The sequence below is a fragment of the Syngnathus scovelli genome, chromosome 3 (genome assembly GCF_024217435.2).
Source record: "Syngnathus scovelli strain Florida chromosome 3, RoL_Ssco_1.2, whole genome shotgun sequence".
NCBI lineage: Eukaryota > Metazoa > Chordata > Actinopteri > Syngnathiformes > Syngnathidae > Syngnathus > Syngnathus scovelli.
In genome coordinates, this window is record NC_090849.1 from 20,491,208 (window position 1) to 20,506,768 (window position 15,561).

The window sequence follows — 15,561 nt, forward strand, 5'->3', positions numbered from 1 at the left end:
CGAGCTAGGTTGGGAAAGTTGAAATTTGAGCACAACAATTGCGCGGAGGAAGGGCGTTGGGAAGCCGAGAGTCCAACACCCTCATGTCGTCCGCAGGACTACGCCGAGTGGCAAGATGACCCCACGGGGGACTGCGCATTCCCAAATTCTGTTGGGAAGATCGGCGGCAGCCCCTGCACAATGAAGCGGCCATTTGTCTGCAAAACAGGTGCAAAAATGTCCCTCCTGAGCGCTCCATCATGCACTTGCTCATTCGCCCTCCTTTGCCATGCAGCCAAGCGCGAGGGGCCTCCACAGCTGCCACCATTAGTCGGCCAACTGGGTAGGTGTCCCGCACTGCCGCTGTCTTGCGCTGTCTTACGCCATCTGGCTCGCAGGATGGACTGACACATGCGACTGGTGGCTGAACGACCCAACCAACAACTTCTGCTACCTGATGATCCGCCAGCCCACCAAGACCTGGAAGGAGGCGCAAGCCGACTGCCAACGCCTCCACGGGAACCTGCTCAGCATCACCGACGACCATGAGCAGACCTTTGTACATGGTAGGCGGCCATTTGTTGGTGTCACGACTGAATAAATGAATGAATGAATGGATGGACGTACGAATGGATGAGTGAATGAATCAATCGAACAAACGAATGAATGGTGTCTTTCCAAAATGCGCCTCATGGGCTCAATGAGCGGGTCTGTAAAGCGTATCTCTGGAAGATCCACCTAAGAGCACCCCAATCCACTGACTTTCAAAACCGGACTTAAAACTCACCTCTTTACTCTAGCATTTCCGTAATTCCTGTTCTCATATCCTAGTTGTCGTCCAGTTGTGTTATACTTGTCCTTGCTTTGTTTTCTTGTTTTTACTTGCGATGTAGCATTTTGAGATTCCTCCGAATGTAAAGTGCGTTAGAAATATAACTTATTATTATTAGATCCTGTTCAACCTTTGCCTTGGGTCCACAGATTACGTCATGTCTCTGCCCTCTCTGTGGTTGGGCGCCGATGTCTCCACCACGGAACATGACGCCCAATGGACTGACGGATCCCCGTTCACGTACATCCACTCGAGTGCAGGTCGGTCTGAAAGCATGTCTGACTTATCGGCTGCACTTTGGATGAACGGCGGAGCGCTGAGATCTTCTCTCCCTCCCTCCAGGTGACGCCAAAGGGGGGAAGTGTCTTTCCTTATCCACTGACAGCGGCGTCTGGAAGCACGACACGTGCGACAAGAAGAAATGCTACGTCTGCAAGAAGATGAAAAAAGGTGAGTATGTTGTGATGCTCCGCTGGCCGTCATCGTGCATTACGTCCGTCTTTGCCCTGACGTCCGTCTTTGCCCTGTCTTTGCCTTTCCTCTTGCAGGAGTGGCAGAGCTTTCACTGTCTTCTGACGGTAAGTAGCCTGACAAAATTGGTCACAAATTCTGTGGAATTTTTCTTATTTTATTAAGTACGCAAATGTACTTGAATGTTTTTCGCGTTGACTCGCATGTGGCGATGTTTGTTTTACAAGCGTGCTTTATAAAGGTGATTTTTTATTTTTAGGGATCATTTCAAATTGTAAACGTCTCTGATGCCATAGGGCTAACCTAACAAGTCGAGTCCCGGATCTTCCAATTTGGCTGAGAACATGTGCGAGACAAGTTTTGGCCAACCGCGACCTGCAAATTGCCCTTAGCTCAAAATGGTGGACTGAAGAGCAAAAACAGGAGTGCGCTCTGATCTGTTGCCCAAATTGTGCCCTCAGCCAGCAAGTGTGTTCCCGGGTGGCTCGAGCATGGCACCAACTGCTACAAGAAGGTGGAGGAGCCCAACGGTTGGCTGGGCGCCTGGCACCACTGCGTGTGGGTGGGCGGCAACCTGCTCTCCGTCACCTCCTCGGCCGAGGAGGACTTTGTGAAGGACACCATGGGCGAGGACACCCGCTTCTGGCTGGGACTCTCCAACCAGGTGAGACGGAAGCGCAAGCAGTCGTGGACTCTGCAGCGTCAAGTGGGACTTTTTTTTTTTGCTTCCCAGAAATGCGACGATCTCTGGTGTCGCTTTGAAGGCGGGAGCCAGAATCTTACCTGGTCTGATGGCGAGACAACGACACACACCAACTGGGCCTCAAATCAACTTAAAAGGTAAGATGTAACAACTTTGCATGCTGTTGTCAGGTGGAGACACGTAAAGGTTCTGGAACCAATTTTGAGAAGGACCACTGTTCCTTTTTTTTTTTTAATCTACCGACAGCGCCAACGTTGCGTCCTGCGCCTACGTCAACCAAGGGGGAAGGGGTGAGCCCGGCAAGTGGAGGTCTGGCTCCTGTGATTCCTCGTTGGCTTACATGTGCAAACGGCCGCTGAGTAAGCCTGCACGTCTGCGGCCACGTTGCCGTTGAAAGGCGTAAACAGTCTTCTTTTTTTGCAGGCTGCCTGGAGGGACAGACGTGTTCCCCCAAAAGTGGTCTTGCTGTCGTGAAGAGTGAGTTGCAGCACGCTTATATGCACTTTAACCATGTGGTCATGGTTTCCTCCTCAATGTTCTCCATTGTGGCCTCAGCTTCCACCTGCGACAATGGCAACCTGCTGTATGGCGATCATTGCTACTTTTACTCGAAGCTGTACAAAGATTGGGAGGATGCCGAGAAGTTCTGTGTTGCCCAGAGAGGCCACCTGGCTAGCGTCCACTCGTGGCAAGAAGCTCAATTCGTGTTTGGTGAGCGCTAAGACGAACCGCCCCAGTCATCGGTCCCACAAAGCTGCTGTCATTTAGCCGAAGCTCTTCTTGCCCTGAAGCTCTTGTTGTCCTTCCTTTCCTCAAGATCACTCGCAAAGCGTTTCGTATTCTTGGCTGGGACTGAAGAAGAAAAGCAACAACTATGAGTATAGTGACGGAACAACTTTTGTAAGTAAATTGCTGAAGGACTTTGGAAGTCATTCTGCGTGAGCTAGGTTGGGAAAGTTGAAATTTGAGCACAACAATTGCGCGGAGGAAGGGCGTTGGGAAGCCGAGAGTCCAACACCCTCATGTCGTCCGCAGGACTACGCCGAGTGGCAAGGTGACACCACGGGGGACTGCGCATTCCCAAATTCTGTTGGGAAGATCGGCGGCAGCCCCTGCACAACGAAGCGGCCGTTTGTCTGCAAAACAGGTGCAAAAATGTCCCTCCCGAGCGCTCCTTCATGCACTTGCTCATTCGTCCTCCTTTACCATGCAGCCAAGCGTGGAGGGCCTCGACAGCTGCCACCATTAGTCAGCCAACAGGGTAGGTGTCTTGCACTGCCGCCGTCTTATACGCTGTCTTATGCTGTTTTGCCTTCCTGCGCCGTCTATCTCGCAGGCTGGACTGACAAATGCGGCTGGTGGCTGGACTACCCCGAGGGTGACTTCTGCTACCTGATGATCCGCCAGCCCACCAAGACCTGGCAGGAGGCGCAAGCCGACTGCAAAGGCCGCCAAGGGAACTTGCTCAGCATCGCCGATTCGCTCGAGCAGCGCTTCGTGCGCGGTAGGGGGCCATGAATTAAAATATATTGGCCACAAACAAGTGGATAAATTCTTATTTTCCAACATGAAGCAAACGAGAAATAGAAGCTAAAGTAAATCGAAAAAGGCGTCATGTCTTTGTATGTGGTCTTGATACGCGGAAGGCTGGCCATGAATTTGCCAATTCTTTGATAAAAACCTTTTTTTCCTGCTACGCCTTCCTTTCCAACTCAAAACCTGATAAACCCGAGCGAGATATGGCCAGCGTTGCTTGGTTGTATTTTTTTGTTGTTTCACTCTTTGTTGCAGTATTGTTAGCGCTTTGTCACGGCTGTGCTGCACCCATCAAGTTGTAGAGTCAAGTGTGAGTCGTTTTGCAATCATCTTGCATGTTCTCCTTGGGATCCAAAGATATCGCCAAGTTTCTGGGGATGAATGATGACGTCTCACTGTGGTTGGGGGCCGACGCCTCCATCAAGGGTGACGGTGACAAGTGGACCGACGGATCCCCCTTCTCTTACCTCCACTCGAGTGCAGGTCGGGCTGAGGCGGTTGTCAGCTGCACTTTGGAGGAACGGATGAGCGCTCAGATCTTGTTTGCCTCCCTCCCTCCAGGTGTCGCTGAAGGGGGGAAATGCCTTTCCTTGCTCACTGGCAGCGGCGACTGGAAGCGCGACAAGTGCGACGAGAAGAGAGACTACGTCTGCAAGAAAAGAGGTAAGTGAGATGTGACGCCTCGCGGTGGACCGTCGTCACGTGTCGACATCCACGTTCTGGTTCCCGCTTCTAGGAAAGACACATCAGCTGCCGCCACATGACGGTAAGTCGCCTTCAACGTCTCTGTAAAAAAAGACGGAGAGAAGTCAACGGTTGTGCTCTCACAGGCTACAAGGAGGAACTTCTCTGCCAAGGCGATTGGAAAACCCTTGATTGTCCCGATGAAAGAGTCATCCGCATACGGTCGGCTTTCCATGGACGGAAGCGTAGCGACGTCTGTCCGAGTGGCGGCGGATCACGCGGTAAGAATCCTCCAGTGGCATCGTTGTTTTTGGCTCGCTGTCCTGGAGCCGTTTCTGTCACGAGGTTTTCACACGCCGTCAGCGTTGGCGGTAACTCGTTTGTAACGTATAACTCAATATCAACATGAATGGCCGTGTGAGCGATGGCAATAGAAGGTGTTTACTTGACTTTTTCTTTGAATAAAAATACAAAACGTTGAAAAAGAGCTAAGCCAGGCGCTTTTTGGATTCCTCTTTTTCTAATAGTCATCAACCATTAAAATCCCCTACGTCCTGTGACAAGTTGAAGTCAGTATGTAAGTGTGCAAATAAAATGCGTGTGAAATGGTGGCGTGTTGTCACTTGCAGATGACTGCAGGGTGGAAGGGGCTCTCCGTCACTTGAGAGGATTGTGTGACAACTATCAGATTTGCCCCATTTACCTTACGGATACGGACTCCTGCCCTGGTGTCTCCAAATACCTCCACATTGTCTACAGCTGCGAGAAGAAAGGTGGGCTTCACATCCTGACACTTGCCGATGGATGATGTGCCAAGGAAAGAATCCAGCGGATCCCCAGATAGTGTCGGCTAGGAACGGGTGACCAGACATGAGAATGAATGAGCGAGCGTTCCTTCCACATTGTTTTTTTTTTGTCTTTCCTCAGTGTGTCATGATAGTCTGGGCATCGCTGACGGGAGAATCCCAGACTCTTCTTTTTCAGACTCTTCCTCTGCGATCAATGCCGAACCTCACAAAGCGCGTCTGGGGGGCAGCGATTGCTGGAAATCGTCCAAAATCTGTATGTAAAAAAACCCCCCACAGCTCTCCGTCCGTCGTCGTTGCTGGTAGTTTGGTATCCTGATGGAATGCCTTCCGCCCTCAGTCGACAGCTGGATCCAGGTGAACCTCGGTCAGAACTTCAAGGTGACAGGCGTCAAGACCCAGAGCTGTACATACCAATTTCAAAGTTCCAGTGTATTTGGGATGCAGTTCAGTATTGACGAAGTGACTTGGTATCGCCACCCAGTACAGGTGAGCGGTCGCTGACTCTCGACTTTGTCGTCCAGGCTGTTGTCATTCATTGCAAACGCGTGCGTTTTGTTTCCAGCCTTCTGTGGGGACTTATCTACTAACCAGGCCCGTGTTCGCCCAGTATGTTCGCCTCCTGCCAATGTTTTTGGGCCTACGCTTTGACGTCTTAGGGTGCACGTCTGACGACAGCGCTCGCAGTGAGTACGACGTTTGGAGTGCAGTGAGAAACTAGCAAGAAATGAGCTTTGATTTTCCCTTTTGACCCACAGACATCTTATGCAACAGCACAGCCACCGACCTCGGCCTCAACGGTTCAATGACGTGAGTCAGACTTGGTATGACGTTTCTTGCCAAAAAGGCCTCCTCCTCACTCAGCGAATGTCTTCTGCAGGGTCCGGTGCCCACTGGGCTGCGCCCAAGCCGGCTACAAGGTCTACGGAACACGGCTCTACAAACAGGTATGTTAACTACCGCACGACCTGCAAGCGGAGTTCTTGTTCTATGTCTGAGAGATTCTCTGGGTGCAGGACTCGAACATCTGCGCGGCTGCTATTCACTCGGGCGTCATTGAGATTGGAGGAGATGTGACTTTGCTGAAGGGACTGCCACAGAAAGCCTACAACGGCTCCACCTGTAACGGAATCGTCTCGAAAGTGTGAGTGCGCCGCATTCACTGGCGAGTCCACTTAAAGACGCCCGGCTCATTCTCACTTTACTGTCTGCAGATATGTTGACAGATGGGATCCGTCTCCGTCTTTCACTTTTGCTGACACGGGTGAGTCGAATGTCCAGAATAGAAAGCATTTCTTCACGTGACGCCATCTTGCACGCAGAGCCGAGATGCTTGGGACCTGACTGGGAGGAGTTTGCGGACTTCTGCTACAAACATTTTGACACGAAGAAGACGTGGTACAGCGCTCGACACTCCTGCTGGGGTCTCGATGCCAATCTGGTGTCCTTTCGCTCTGAGGCTGAGTGGGATTGGCTGCAGGACCTCATGAAGCTTGGTGCGTGTGCGCTAAGCGTCGCTCGAATCTGCTCGATATCTGCCATATCTGGAAAGCGAATGAGAGCTCTCTTGCCGTTTTTCCTCTGCAGCTCCTGGAGACACGTGGACCGGACTGAACGACCTGGTCAATCGCGGCAGATACGTGTGGTCGGACAGCCAGAAGGTGCCGACCTTCACCAACTGGGCTGCTCCGGGAAGACCTACCGGCGTGATGGACAATTGCGTGGCCGCCTTGAGCCAGGTAGGTGCAGAAAAGATTGACCCGCTCGCCGAAGACGAGTTTAGATTTAAAATCAATCTCATTCTGACTTTCAGTCTGGCAAATGGAAGAAGATGTCCTGCATGCAACTCAATGGCTACGTGTGTAAGATGCCCACGGCGCGTTATGCGCTGGATATAAAAAGCGCCAATGGAAGTTGCGAGTAATCATATGAATGCAATTAACCTTGCATGATCATTCTGCTTGGTTTGCCATGCATTTTGATTGACCGATTGATTTACCATGCATTATTATGATTGATTAACCATGCATTAGTCTTTTCGTTAGATTTACCATGTGTTATTATTCTGTTTAAGTTACCATGCATTCTTCTTGACTTAACATGTGATGTTCAATTTACCATGCATTATTATGATTGATTAACCGTGCATTAGTCTTTTTGTTAGATTTGCCATGTGTTATTATTCTGTTTAAGGTACCAAGCATTCTTCTTCTTGATTAACATGTGATATTACGATTTACCATGCATTATTTTGTTCAATTTACCATGCATTATTATGATTGATGAACCATGCATTAGTCTTTTTGTTAGATTAACCATGTGTTATTATTCTGTTTAAGTTACCATGCATTCTTCTTCTTCTTGACTTAACATGTGATATTATGATTTACCATGCATTATTATTTTACTCAATTTACCATGTTATTATTCTCTTAGATTGACCATGCATTTTCATAATTGATTTATTTCATTTACTTATTGTTGAATTTACCATGCATTATTATTCCATCTGTTGTTTTACCATGTTTATTTGACCAAAAAAATAATAAAATAACAAAGACAATTGCTGTCACCTGTCAACTCATTTAATACTTTACTGATTTGGACAGGGTATTTTGAATGTCTGGTCAATTTGATCATACTTTATTAGTCCCGAGGTACGAGTATTAGTGAGACTTCCTCATGACGCCATTTTGGTGCATTTTTGCATTGCTCTTTGTAACAATTTGGAAAAAAAGATGTACTCTATTGCTATCCACGTCATGAAATCCATCCATTGTCCTGAAAGTCCTTATCCTCACGAGGGACGCGGCTAGCCTATTCCAGCTGGGTGCCAGGCAGTGGCAGGACCGGCGCGGTCAATCGGCCTATCATGAATGTTTTTGAAACGTGGGAGGAAACCTACGCATGCAAACCCCACACACGATGGCGGGAGATGGCACTAAAGCCTGCGCTTAATGTACTGCACAAATCAAGCACTAGATATCAAAATTCCACCACACTAGTGTCATGTAAAAAAAAAAAAAAAGTCACAAGATAACAACCATGGAAATATATTGATGGCATCATGACCCCTGACTGTTTCATGCAAAGATGTGCACTGCATTTTTTAAGCACTGAACCGAACTGACCCAAATTGCAAATAGGCTACATAAAATACATCTGTGGTTTTTTTCATGCTCACTGTGGTACCTCTTTTTTGTTTTTTTCTTTGGAAAGCTTTTGATTGTACAGACCACTAGTGGTAATCCTAGAAATGGACAAACCTTCATACGTCATAATACAAGGGAAACAAACTAACTTAAAACATACATTTAGCATACGCAAGCAGAAATAACAAATGGTCACATCATAAAGATTTAATTGCAGGCAAACAATACTATAAATATTATAAGCTCACAATATAGTATAAAAGAACGTTCTTTTTGACAGCCTCTGTGGTTGCCAAGCCCTTGAGTGTCAGATGACGACGGATCCTTAATGCAGTGGACTTGAGCCACTGACAGATGGCGACATTTTGCTTCTTCAAACATACAAGTTTTGGATGCTCACCTGCTCTCGACTTTTTAACTTGCAACAAAACGGGAACACTTCTAAGAAATACAAAGGACACATCGATCCATGCACTTCTTGGTACTTATTTGGGCTTGATCTAGTTTCAAGGTAGAAGATTTCAAGCAACATATTTCGCTAAAGTTCGTCCTGCGTCAGTGGCATTCCAGGAGCTTGAAATACGCGACGCGATGCGGTGACGTCATCGCTAGAAATTAAATGTGTAATATCTACAAAAACGAACGTTTTTACGGCACAAACCAGCACAAACGAACGGTACCATTTTGGGTCCATTTGGCAGTAAAAGGGGGGGGGGTGGGGTTGACGTCACGATCGGAATGAAATGTGTAATAGCTACGAAAACGCACGAAGGTTTTTGGAGCACAAACGAGCGGTAGCCATTTTGGGTTCATTTGGAGCAGATGGGGCGCTGGGTGGACTCTGGATGACCTTTAAAGTAAAGTCTCTTAACTAAAACATTCCGTTGCAGCATAAACGATTTTTTTTTACGGCACAAACGAAATAATCAGTTTTCCTTCAACGTTGCGTGGGGTAGGGGGCCAGCTTCACGCAAGTGTAACAAGCGCCGTGGCTGTTTGTGTCTGCGCCCTCTTGTTGAAAGGCTTATCGGTCCATCCGTGGATTTTTGTTTTCTGCTTTTGTTGTTGAATAACGATCGTCCACAAAAATGACACTGGGTCCCCTTTGTGACCTGCAGTGAAAATGAAAGAAAATGTCACTTTTGTTTTCAAAATTTGCATTATTTATTCAACTGTTATTTCTTTTTCTATAGACATTTATTTAGCGCACAGCCATGCCGCTCGAGACTTTCCAAGACATCTCATGTGGGGAATTTTGTCCCTAAGTACATACTTTTTAGTTGTTATTATCAATTGGACCACTCGTGAACAACTATATGTCTTTATGCTCTTGTTAAACAAACGTTTCGTTGTGGAAGAAGCCTTGAACGTTCTGACGACTCGCCCGCAGCAAACCAAAGGAGTGGGACGAGTCCAAAGTCATTTTTCAATTTGTTCGCCATTGCTGTGTGGTGCTGTCACGTGTCTGCTGGTCGGAAGGAACAACTCGGCCCCTCCCTCTAGTTTCAGGCAACTTTGGACTCGCAACATAAGTAATTTTCTCTTATTCCTCTTATTGCACAGCTTTAAGTAAAAAATACCTTTTAAATCATTACTGATGAGCACGCTGTCCAATTGGATTTGAGCCTCGATTTGTTGCCTCGTTAAAGTCAGTAGAATTACCAGTGCAGTGACAAACTGCACAAAACTAAAATTGTAATGTAATATTTTTGCTTTTCATGAGCTGAACTTATTGAGTGAAAAGACGGTACGCAACAGGTCCATTTTGCATAAAAAACACTGGTAGCAGTTTGGCTCTTGCTGCTGTACAGCAAACTGGCCACTAGATGGTCGTACGTGCACACGGCTCGGTTTTGGCCTGGCAGGGAGATTGGGAAAATAGGGTAATTTTTTAGAAATAGATAAAACGGGGTCAAGTTGAAAAAATGCTGGGAGGGTAGTGACTAGTGATGAAAATAGAAAAATAGAGAGGAAAGGTTGTGTGTGTGCGTGTTGTGTGTGTTTTTTCAAATGTTCTTTTGGGTCCTGGGTGGTTTAACAACCTCTGAGGGGTACAGTGCCCCAAACACAGCACCTGCGTCTCCCTGCAGCCAAATACGCACACACATGCACACACGCACGCACGCACACACACACACACACACACAACCTTTCGCACACTGTCTAAATCGTCACATGACGCCATTTAGACTTGTAAACTTTTTTTTGCCAACGTTTCATATTCCTCACGCTCTTTAAGCGTCTGTGTTCCAGGCGATTTACTGCATCCTACATTTGACTTAAATGTCAGACCGCCGTCGACCTTAACAGCGATCTCACTTGTCTGTGTCGAAATTCTCGGTGCATTTGTCACCGCAAGTGCCCGGGCGAGACCTGAAATGTGATATAAACGCAACAATGCATGGGTGCTAAATGCAATGTGTTGACTCTCTACTTTGCAGTGGACTCAATCGAGGCCCTCGGGCAAGGCGCTACGATACGCCCACTCGCCATCTGTCTCGTAGCTGTACTTCAAATTTGGTATCAGTTGGATAAAACCTCCAAGAAAAGTTCTCTTTTCAAAGAACCTTGGAATCAACCCAGTTTGTATCATATTACCTTCATTGTACCAGTTTCTTGATTCCTGTAAATGTTCTGCATTTTTTCTAAAAAGGTTTTGACATTCGTAAGATTCTTTTTTCCTCAATGTTTTATTCGTTAGATTCATATATTTGTTTTTCTCGGTAATGCAACTTTTTTCTCCTTCTTTTACCAAAATGCCCCTTTTTGTACAAAAGATTTCAATTACCTTTCAAAATTCCGTTTTTTACCACTTCTATTTTGTAAGATGGTTTAAAAAAAACAAAAAAATCTGTCCGCGGTTGATGTGTAAACATTGCCAGAGTGGTTAGAGTTGACCACCACACACGACAGCGACTGGCATCAGCCTCAAGAGACATTTTGTCCCAAAGTCATTAAAGCATAATACAAAGTGTAAAAATGTCTAAATAAGCCTCCTAATTCTCAGACAGTTAATGCATGCCATGGGAATCCTCGGGAGGGCTTCAATTTACCATGTTTTATTCATAGCGCCCAGAAAACAGACGGCGTACACGCCTGTCATTTGCATGTTCACACCTAAACTCGACGCCCCCGCCCAAACTGTGAGTCAGCCCTCGGTTTGTGCGAGAGAGTGCGGGCTTGGATGGCTTTCTTGGCAAAAAAAGGGAAAAAAAAGTGTTGCTATGTGATGAGTGCCAAACCCGTTTCTGTATTCTTGCAATGTTGTCAGTTAACTTTTTAAAGTTGTCTCTTGAAATTAGGCAAAAAAACAACCATTTTGATAGTGTTTTCTCAAACCTTTATTTATTTAATTTGTATACAAAAAAAGGTGTGTGCTTCAAGTTGGACTTCTCAAGACTTCTTTTGTGCATTTCCTCTCGATAGACATGGCGACCAAAATGTCTTGTGGCTGAGTGGAAAGGGGCTTCTCGGGCTGAATTTTTCCAAACTTAGTTGGTCTTTGGACCAAAAAAAAAAACCAAGTCAAACTGGTTTCAGCTGGTTTTAATTTTTCTGAGGCAGATTCATCTTTGACGGACTCCTAGAATGTGCCAGACTGACCTTGAGACGGCTGCTAGTTTTATTCTTAAACATTTTTGGGGGCGGGGGTGAAATGAATGAATGTAAAGTGCAATATAAATATAATTTATTATTATTATTAGGGCATTTTGCTTGATTTCAATGGGAACAATCGATTGGCAAGTCAAGTGACCACTGTAAGTTGATGACGCTGATTCTTCACTTTGCAGACTTTTATGCCGCGTCGGTGGTTATTCCAATGTAGGTATTATATACACAGAATGAATATTTCTAGTCAGTGATGCGTCTGCCTTCTCCCCGCCGCCTACACGACATTTGCATGTGGGGATAAATGATGTGGACGTCTTCTGGTAGACGAGCGGTGGGAGGAAGAACGTCTCTTCGGTCAAAATGTCATGACATTTTCTCAAATGACTCCGCGCACGCCGACATGTGTCGCGCTCCAACCACTTGATTTGCGTGCCCTGCTGCACGGCATCATTACGGTCCATTTAAAATCCAACTGAAAAAAAATTGTTGACCTCGGCAATTAATGAAACACAATAAAAGAAAAAAAAAAGCTATTTACATTCAGAGTCAGCTGTGATTGAAAAACCGATAATTGTAAGATTTAACCTGTAAACATGAACTGACTGACATAAAAACGTCAAACAAGGAAAAATGTGGTTGCATAAGTGTGCACACCCATCCTCTGTGGACACCGTGGCTGTTTTCCGGATGAACCAATCATATTGAAACTTTTGTCAAATGGGAGGCCACATGCACCCGGCAAACCAAATGTCCACTAGTCTACATCGAATATTACCAACCCAAGAAAAGATAATGGAAACTAGCATTGCTGTCACTGTAATTGTAGACCGTCTCGCGGCTGCTACTTCTACACATGTAGCAGCGACATGCACAACACAAGCTCCGCCCCTAATGGCACAGAGATGATGCCAAAGCACTACTTTTGTTTTCAGCTGGACTTTTGGCGCCATCTTGTGGTATATTAGATAATGGAAGAAGTGCACAGACAGTGAATTGTCAGTTTTTTTGGCAAGCGACCAAACATTGGTTCAAAGTAGAGATACCAGAAAAACGGGCCGTACATGTGGTTACGTCCAACCACAGATGCTAATTATTAGAAGCATTCTGTGCTAAACAGCCTGAGCTTAATAAAGGCGCTTTTAAGGCTTCTGCTGGCCTTCGTTGTTGTCTCTTCGCTCGCGCGCGACACGTCGCCAATCAGCATGAGAGTGCCGTGCAATCACAGCCAATTATGTCCCTTGCGGTGTGTGTGTGCGCGCACGCGCGTGTAGGTCTGTTCTGGCCTATTAGCGAGTGACGCCGCTGATTAGCTGTCGACGCTAATGCCGGCTTTCACAGTAAGCTAGCAAAAACCAAAAATAAAATCTTCGGCATGAAAAAAAAAAAAAGCAATACTTTTGTTAACTTTGTTTTGTTGCCTTCTATTGTTTGTTTTCCCTAGAAAATGATGACAGTTTTATTGTTTTGAGTAAAAGTGCTATTTTTAGGATATTTTTGGGGGGTTGGATATTTTTTATCAGATACTATTGTAATTTTATGAGAAAAAATAATAATAATAATTGATGCCCTGGACAGTCAGTCGGTGTTGAAAAAAAAAATCCTAAATAAGCAAAGCTACTAATGATAAGACTTGCATTAGGGCTGATCCCTTTTGACAATGTTACACTGTGATCAAAGCTTGTTTGTTCACCAAAACTGTGTGTGCGTGTGTGTGTGTGTGTGTGTGTGTGTATTCATAATTAAGCAAAGCACTTTGAAGGGGAGCGACAAGCGATAACAATTATTATGGGCTCATTCAGTTTTTTTTCCGTTTAAAATATATATCGTAAATTTTTTTTTTTTTTACAACCCTAATTGGAAAAGTGTCCGTTTGTGCTGAAGGTCCCAAGGGAGGGGAAAAAAAGTACAAAATAGCCACGAAATATTGGGAAGAAATCTTTTTTATTTTGAAGAAGGACACTTTGGAACAAATTTGTTTTTCGATTTGAAGAAACTTTTCGAGTCCTTACGTGAGCGAGGAGTCGAGCAGAAAGGCACCTGAAGGCTTGAGTAGGGCCGCAGCTCACCGCTTCGTGACTGGCGGTACCATGGGGGAACTGTAAAAGAAACTGTCACGTCTTGTCTCCGGTTGTTTCCTCGCGTGTCGGTGTTGTCATGGTTTCCGTTCGCGTGTCTGTGCACTCGCCCCTCCCCTCCTGTGCCTACGCCATCATGTGTGTAATCGTCACCTGTCTCTCGTTACCTGTCGTGTATTTAAGTCCAATCTGCGTGTCATTCTCTTGTTAGATTGTTCTGTTAGTTTTTCGGTTCCTCCTATTATTCTTTCTCTTGTTAGTTTGTCGGTTCGTCCTGTTACTCTGGCCCTGTCAGTTCTGTTTCTGTTAGCCAGCCCTGTCAGTCGGTCAGTCAGTCCCGTTGTCGTCTGTTAGCCCGTTCTACTAGTTTGCCTCCCCTGTTTGTTTGTTTGTTTGTTTGTTTGTTTGTTTGTTCCTGCCTGTTCCTGCTTGCTGGTTCCCCTCATCTTCTCCTCCAACAACCTTTACCCTCACTAAACCCTGGTCCAAGCTGCATTTGGTCCAAGCTACTCAGAAACAAACGACGACATCTTGAATTTCACGTGGAACCGAACACACAATTAAATCCTGAAGAAGACCAGGGTCTCAATTGTTTACTTCAAGGTAAGGAGCATTCTTTTTTCCACAGATGGGACTAAGGGAAAAGTGTGCTAAAGGGGAGACTGCGAGCGTCTGTGTTTGTTTGCTGTTATCTTGCAATTCTGTATTCTTAAGCAATTCAGGAAGCCGACAATAGCGTTTTTTTTTGTTTTTTTTTTGTCGTGCGCAAATTCAATAGTGACGCAACAAATGCATCTGAGTGCGGACTGTGGGCATATTGCAGCAAAATTACAGAATGTTTATAAGGAGTATAATAAATATAAGTATATTACTTCAGTTGTAAGACATGACAACCAACACATGCTTTTGAGTATCATCCTTGTATTCAACAATGAGACAACGAATTTATCCAAGAGGAGACTGTGGGCAAAATCTTCAAAGTGGAGACTGAGGAGTGCACAACTACTATATTTCAATCCATAAGACATGGCGACCGAGCAAGCTAACATTAGCATCTGTGTTTATATTGTTTGCCATCCACAAAATGTAACAATGAGGCAACAAACGTATGAGTGGAGACTGTGGGCAAAATGCAGCAGAATGGAGATTGTTGACTGCAACGCTCTAATATTAGCATGCGTGCCTGCAGCTTTGCTGTGCAAAATATTTGCTCTTTATTATTTGTGTGTTCATGCTTTTTTTGGTTCAACATTTGTATGCCACGAATGTGTGCTTGTGTGTACGCACGATGCAGGTCACAGGCTGTCAACAATGTGCGGAGATGAGGTTCGCATGAACGCTTCAGCACCTCGCTTTTGGCTGTCGGCTTTTCCCGCCCGGGCGTCCTTTTTGTCTGCCGTCGGTCTTTGTCGACACGTGTCTTCTGTTGGTCTTTGTTTTTCTCTCACAGCAATGTTTTCATTGTCTTTTATTCATTCTAGCCGTACAGGTTTGCATTCGCAAACATATGATGCAGGTAAATGAATTTGCCTCCAAATTACGATTATTCCACACCTTCAATCAACTGCTATGCTACCACACCAAGCAGCAACACAAAGAGAGACTAGTTCTGCATGCCAATCCGCACATGCATGGACGCCAACACAAGTCTGACACGGCCCCAGAGCGCAGCACTGAAACCCAAATTAGCAGTTACAAAAGTAACAGCACA

General features: G+C 45.7%; 2 protein-coding genes and 1 long non-coding RNA gene across 9 annotated transcripts in view; all 3 read left to right on the forward strand.

The window, feature by feature from the left end:
• The window catches only part of LOC125993954 (lymphocyte antigen 75-like), a 278,014-nt gene that overhangs the window by 10,745 nt on the left and 251,708 nt on the right, over window positions 1–15,561 (forward strand). For all 5 annotated transcript variants that reach the window (XM_068650210.1, XM_068650212.1, XM_068650211.1 and 2 more), the window contains 7 exons: window positions 97–208; window positions 275–322; window positions 378–545; window positions 961–1,071; window positions 1,154–1,261; window positions 1,360–1,389; window positions 1,744–1,946. In XM_068650210.1, the coding sequence (XP_068506311.1) occupies window positions 97–208; window positions 275–322; window positions 378–545; window positions 961–1,071; window positions 1,154–1,261; window positions 1,360–1,389; window positions 1,744–1,946 (780 nt within the window). The remainder of the gene's footprint in view (window positions 1–96; window positions 209–274; window positions 323–377; window positions 546–960; window positions 1,072–1,153; window positions 1,262–1,359; window positions 1,390–1,743; window positions 1,947–15,561) is intronic.
• LOC137840161 (uncharacterized) lies at window positions 3,348–7,574 on the forward strand. Its single transcript, XM_068650220.1, has 15 exons — window positions 3,348–3,489; window positions 3,879–4,004; window positions 4,083–4,184; window positions 4,258–4,486; window positions 4,835–4,978; window positions 5,133–5,267; window positions 5,352–5,500; window positions 5,577–5,697; window positions 5,770–5,821; window positions 5,892–5,958; window positions 6,028–6,155; window positions 6,226–6,275; window positions 6,334–6,507; window positions 6,599–6,750; window positions 6,825–7,574. Exons 2-15 carry the CDS (start codon window positions 3,903–3,905, stop codon window positions 6,933–6,935), a joined length of 1,716 nt encoding a protein of 571 aa, XP_068506321.1. The 5' UTR covers window positions 3,348–3,489; window positions 3,879–3,902; the 3' UTR covers window positions 6,936–7,574.
• Window positions 13,942–15,561, forward strand: part of LOC125994222 (uncharacterized) — a 56,271-nt gene continuing 54,651 nt past the window's right edge. For 2 of the 3 annotated variants that reach the window (XR_007490525.2, XR_007490528.2), the window contains exon 1: window positions 13,943–14,453. This is a non-coding gene — a long non-coding RNA (uncharacterized lncRNA). Of the gene's footprint in view, window positions 14,454–15,561 lie in introns of all 3 variants that reach the window. The other variant, XR_007490526.2, reaches the window with a different exon arrangement.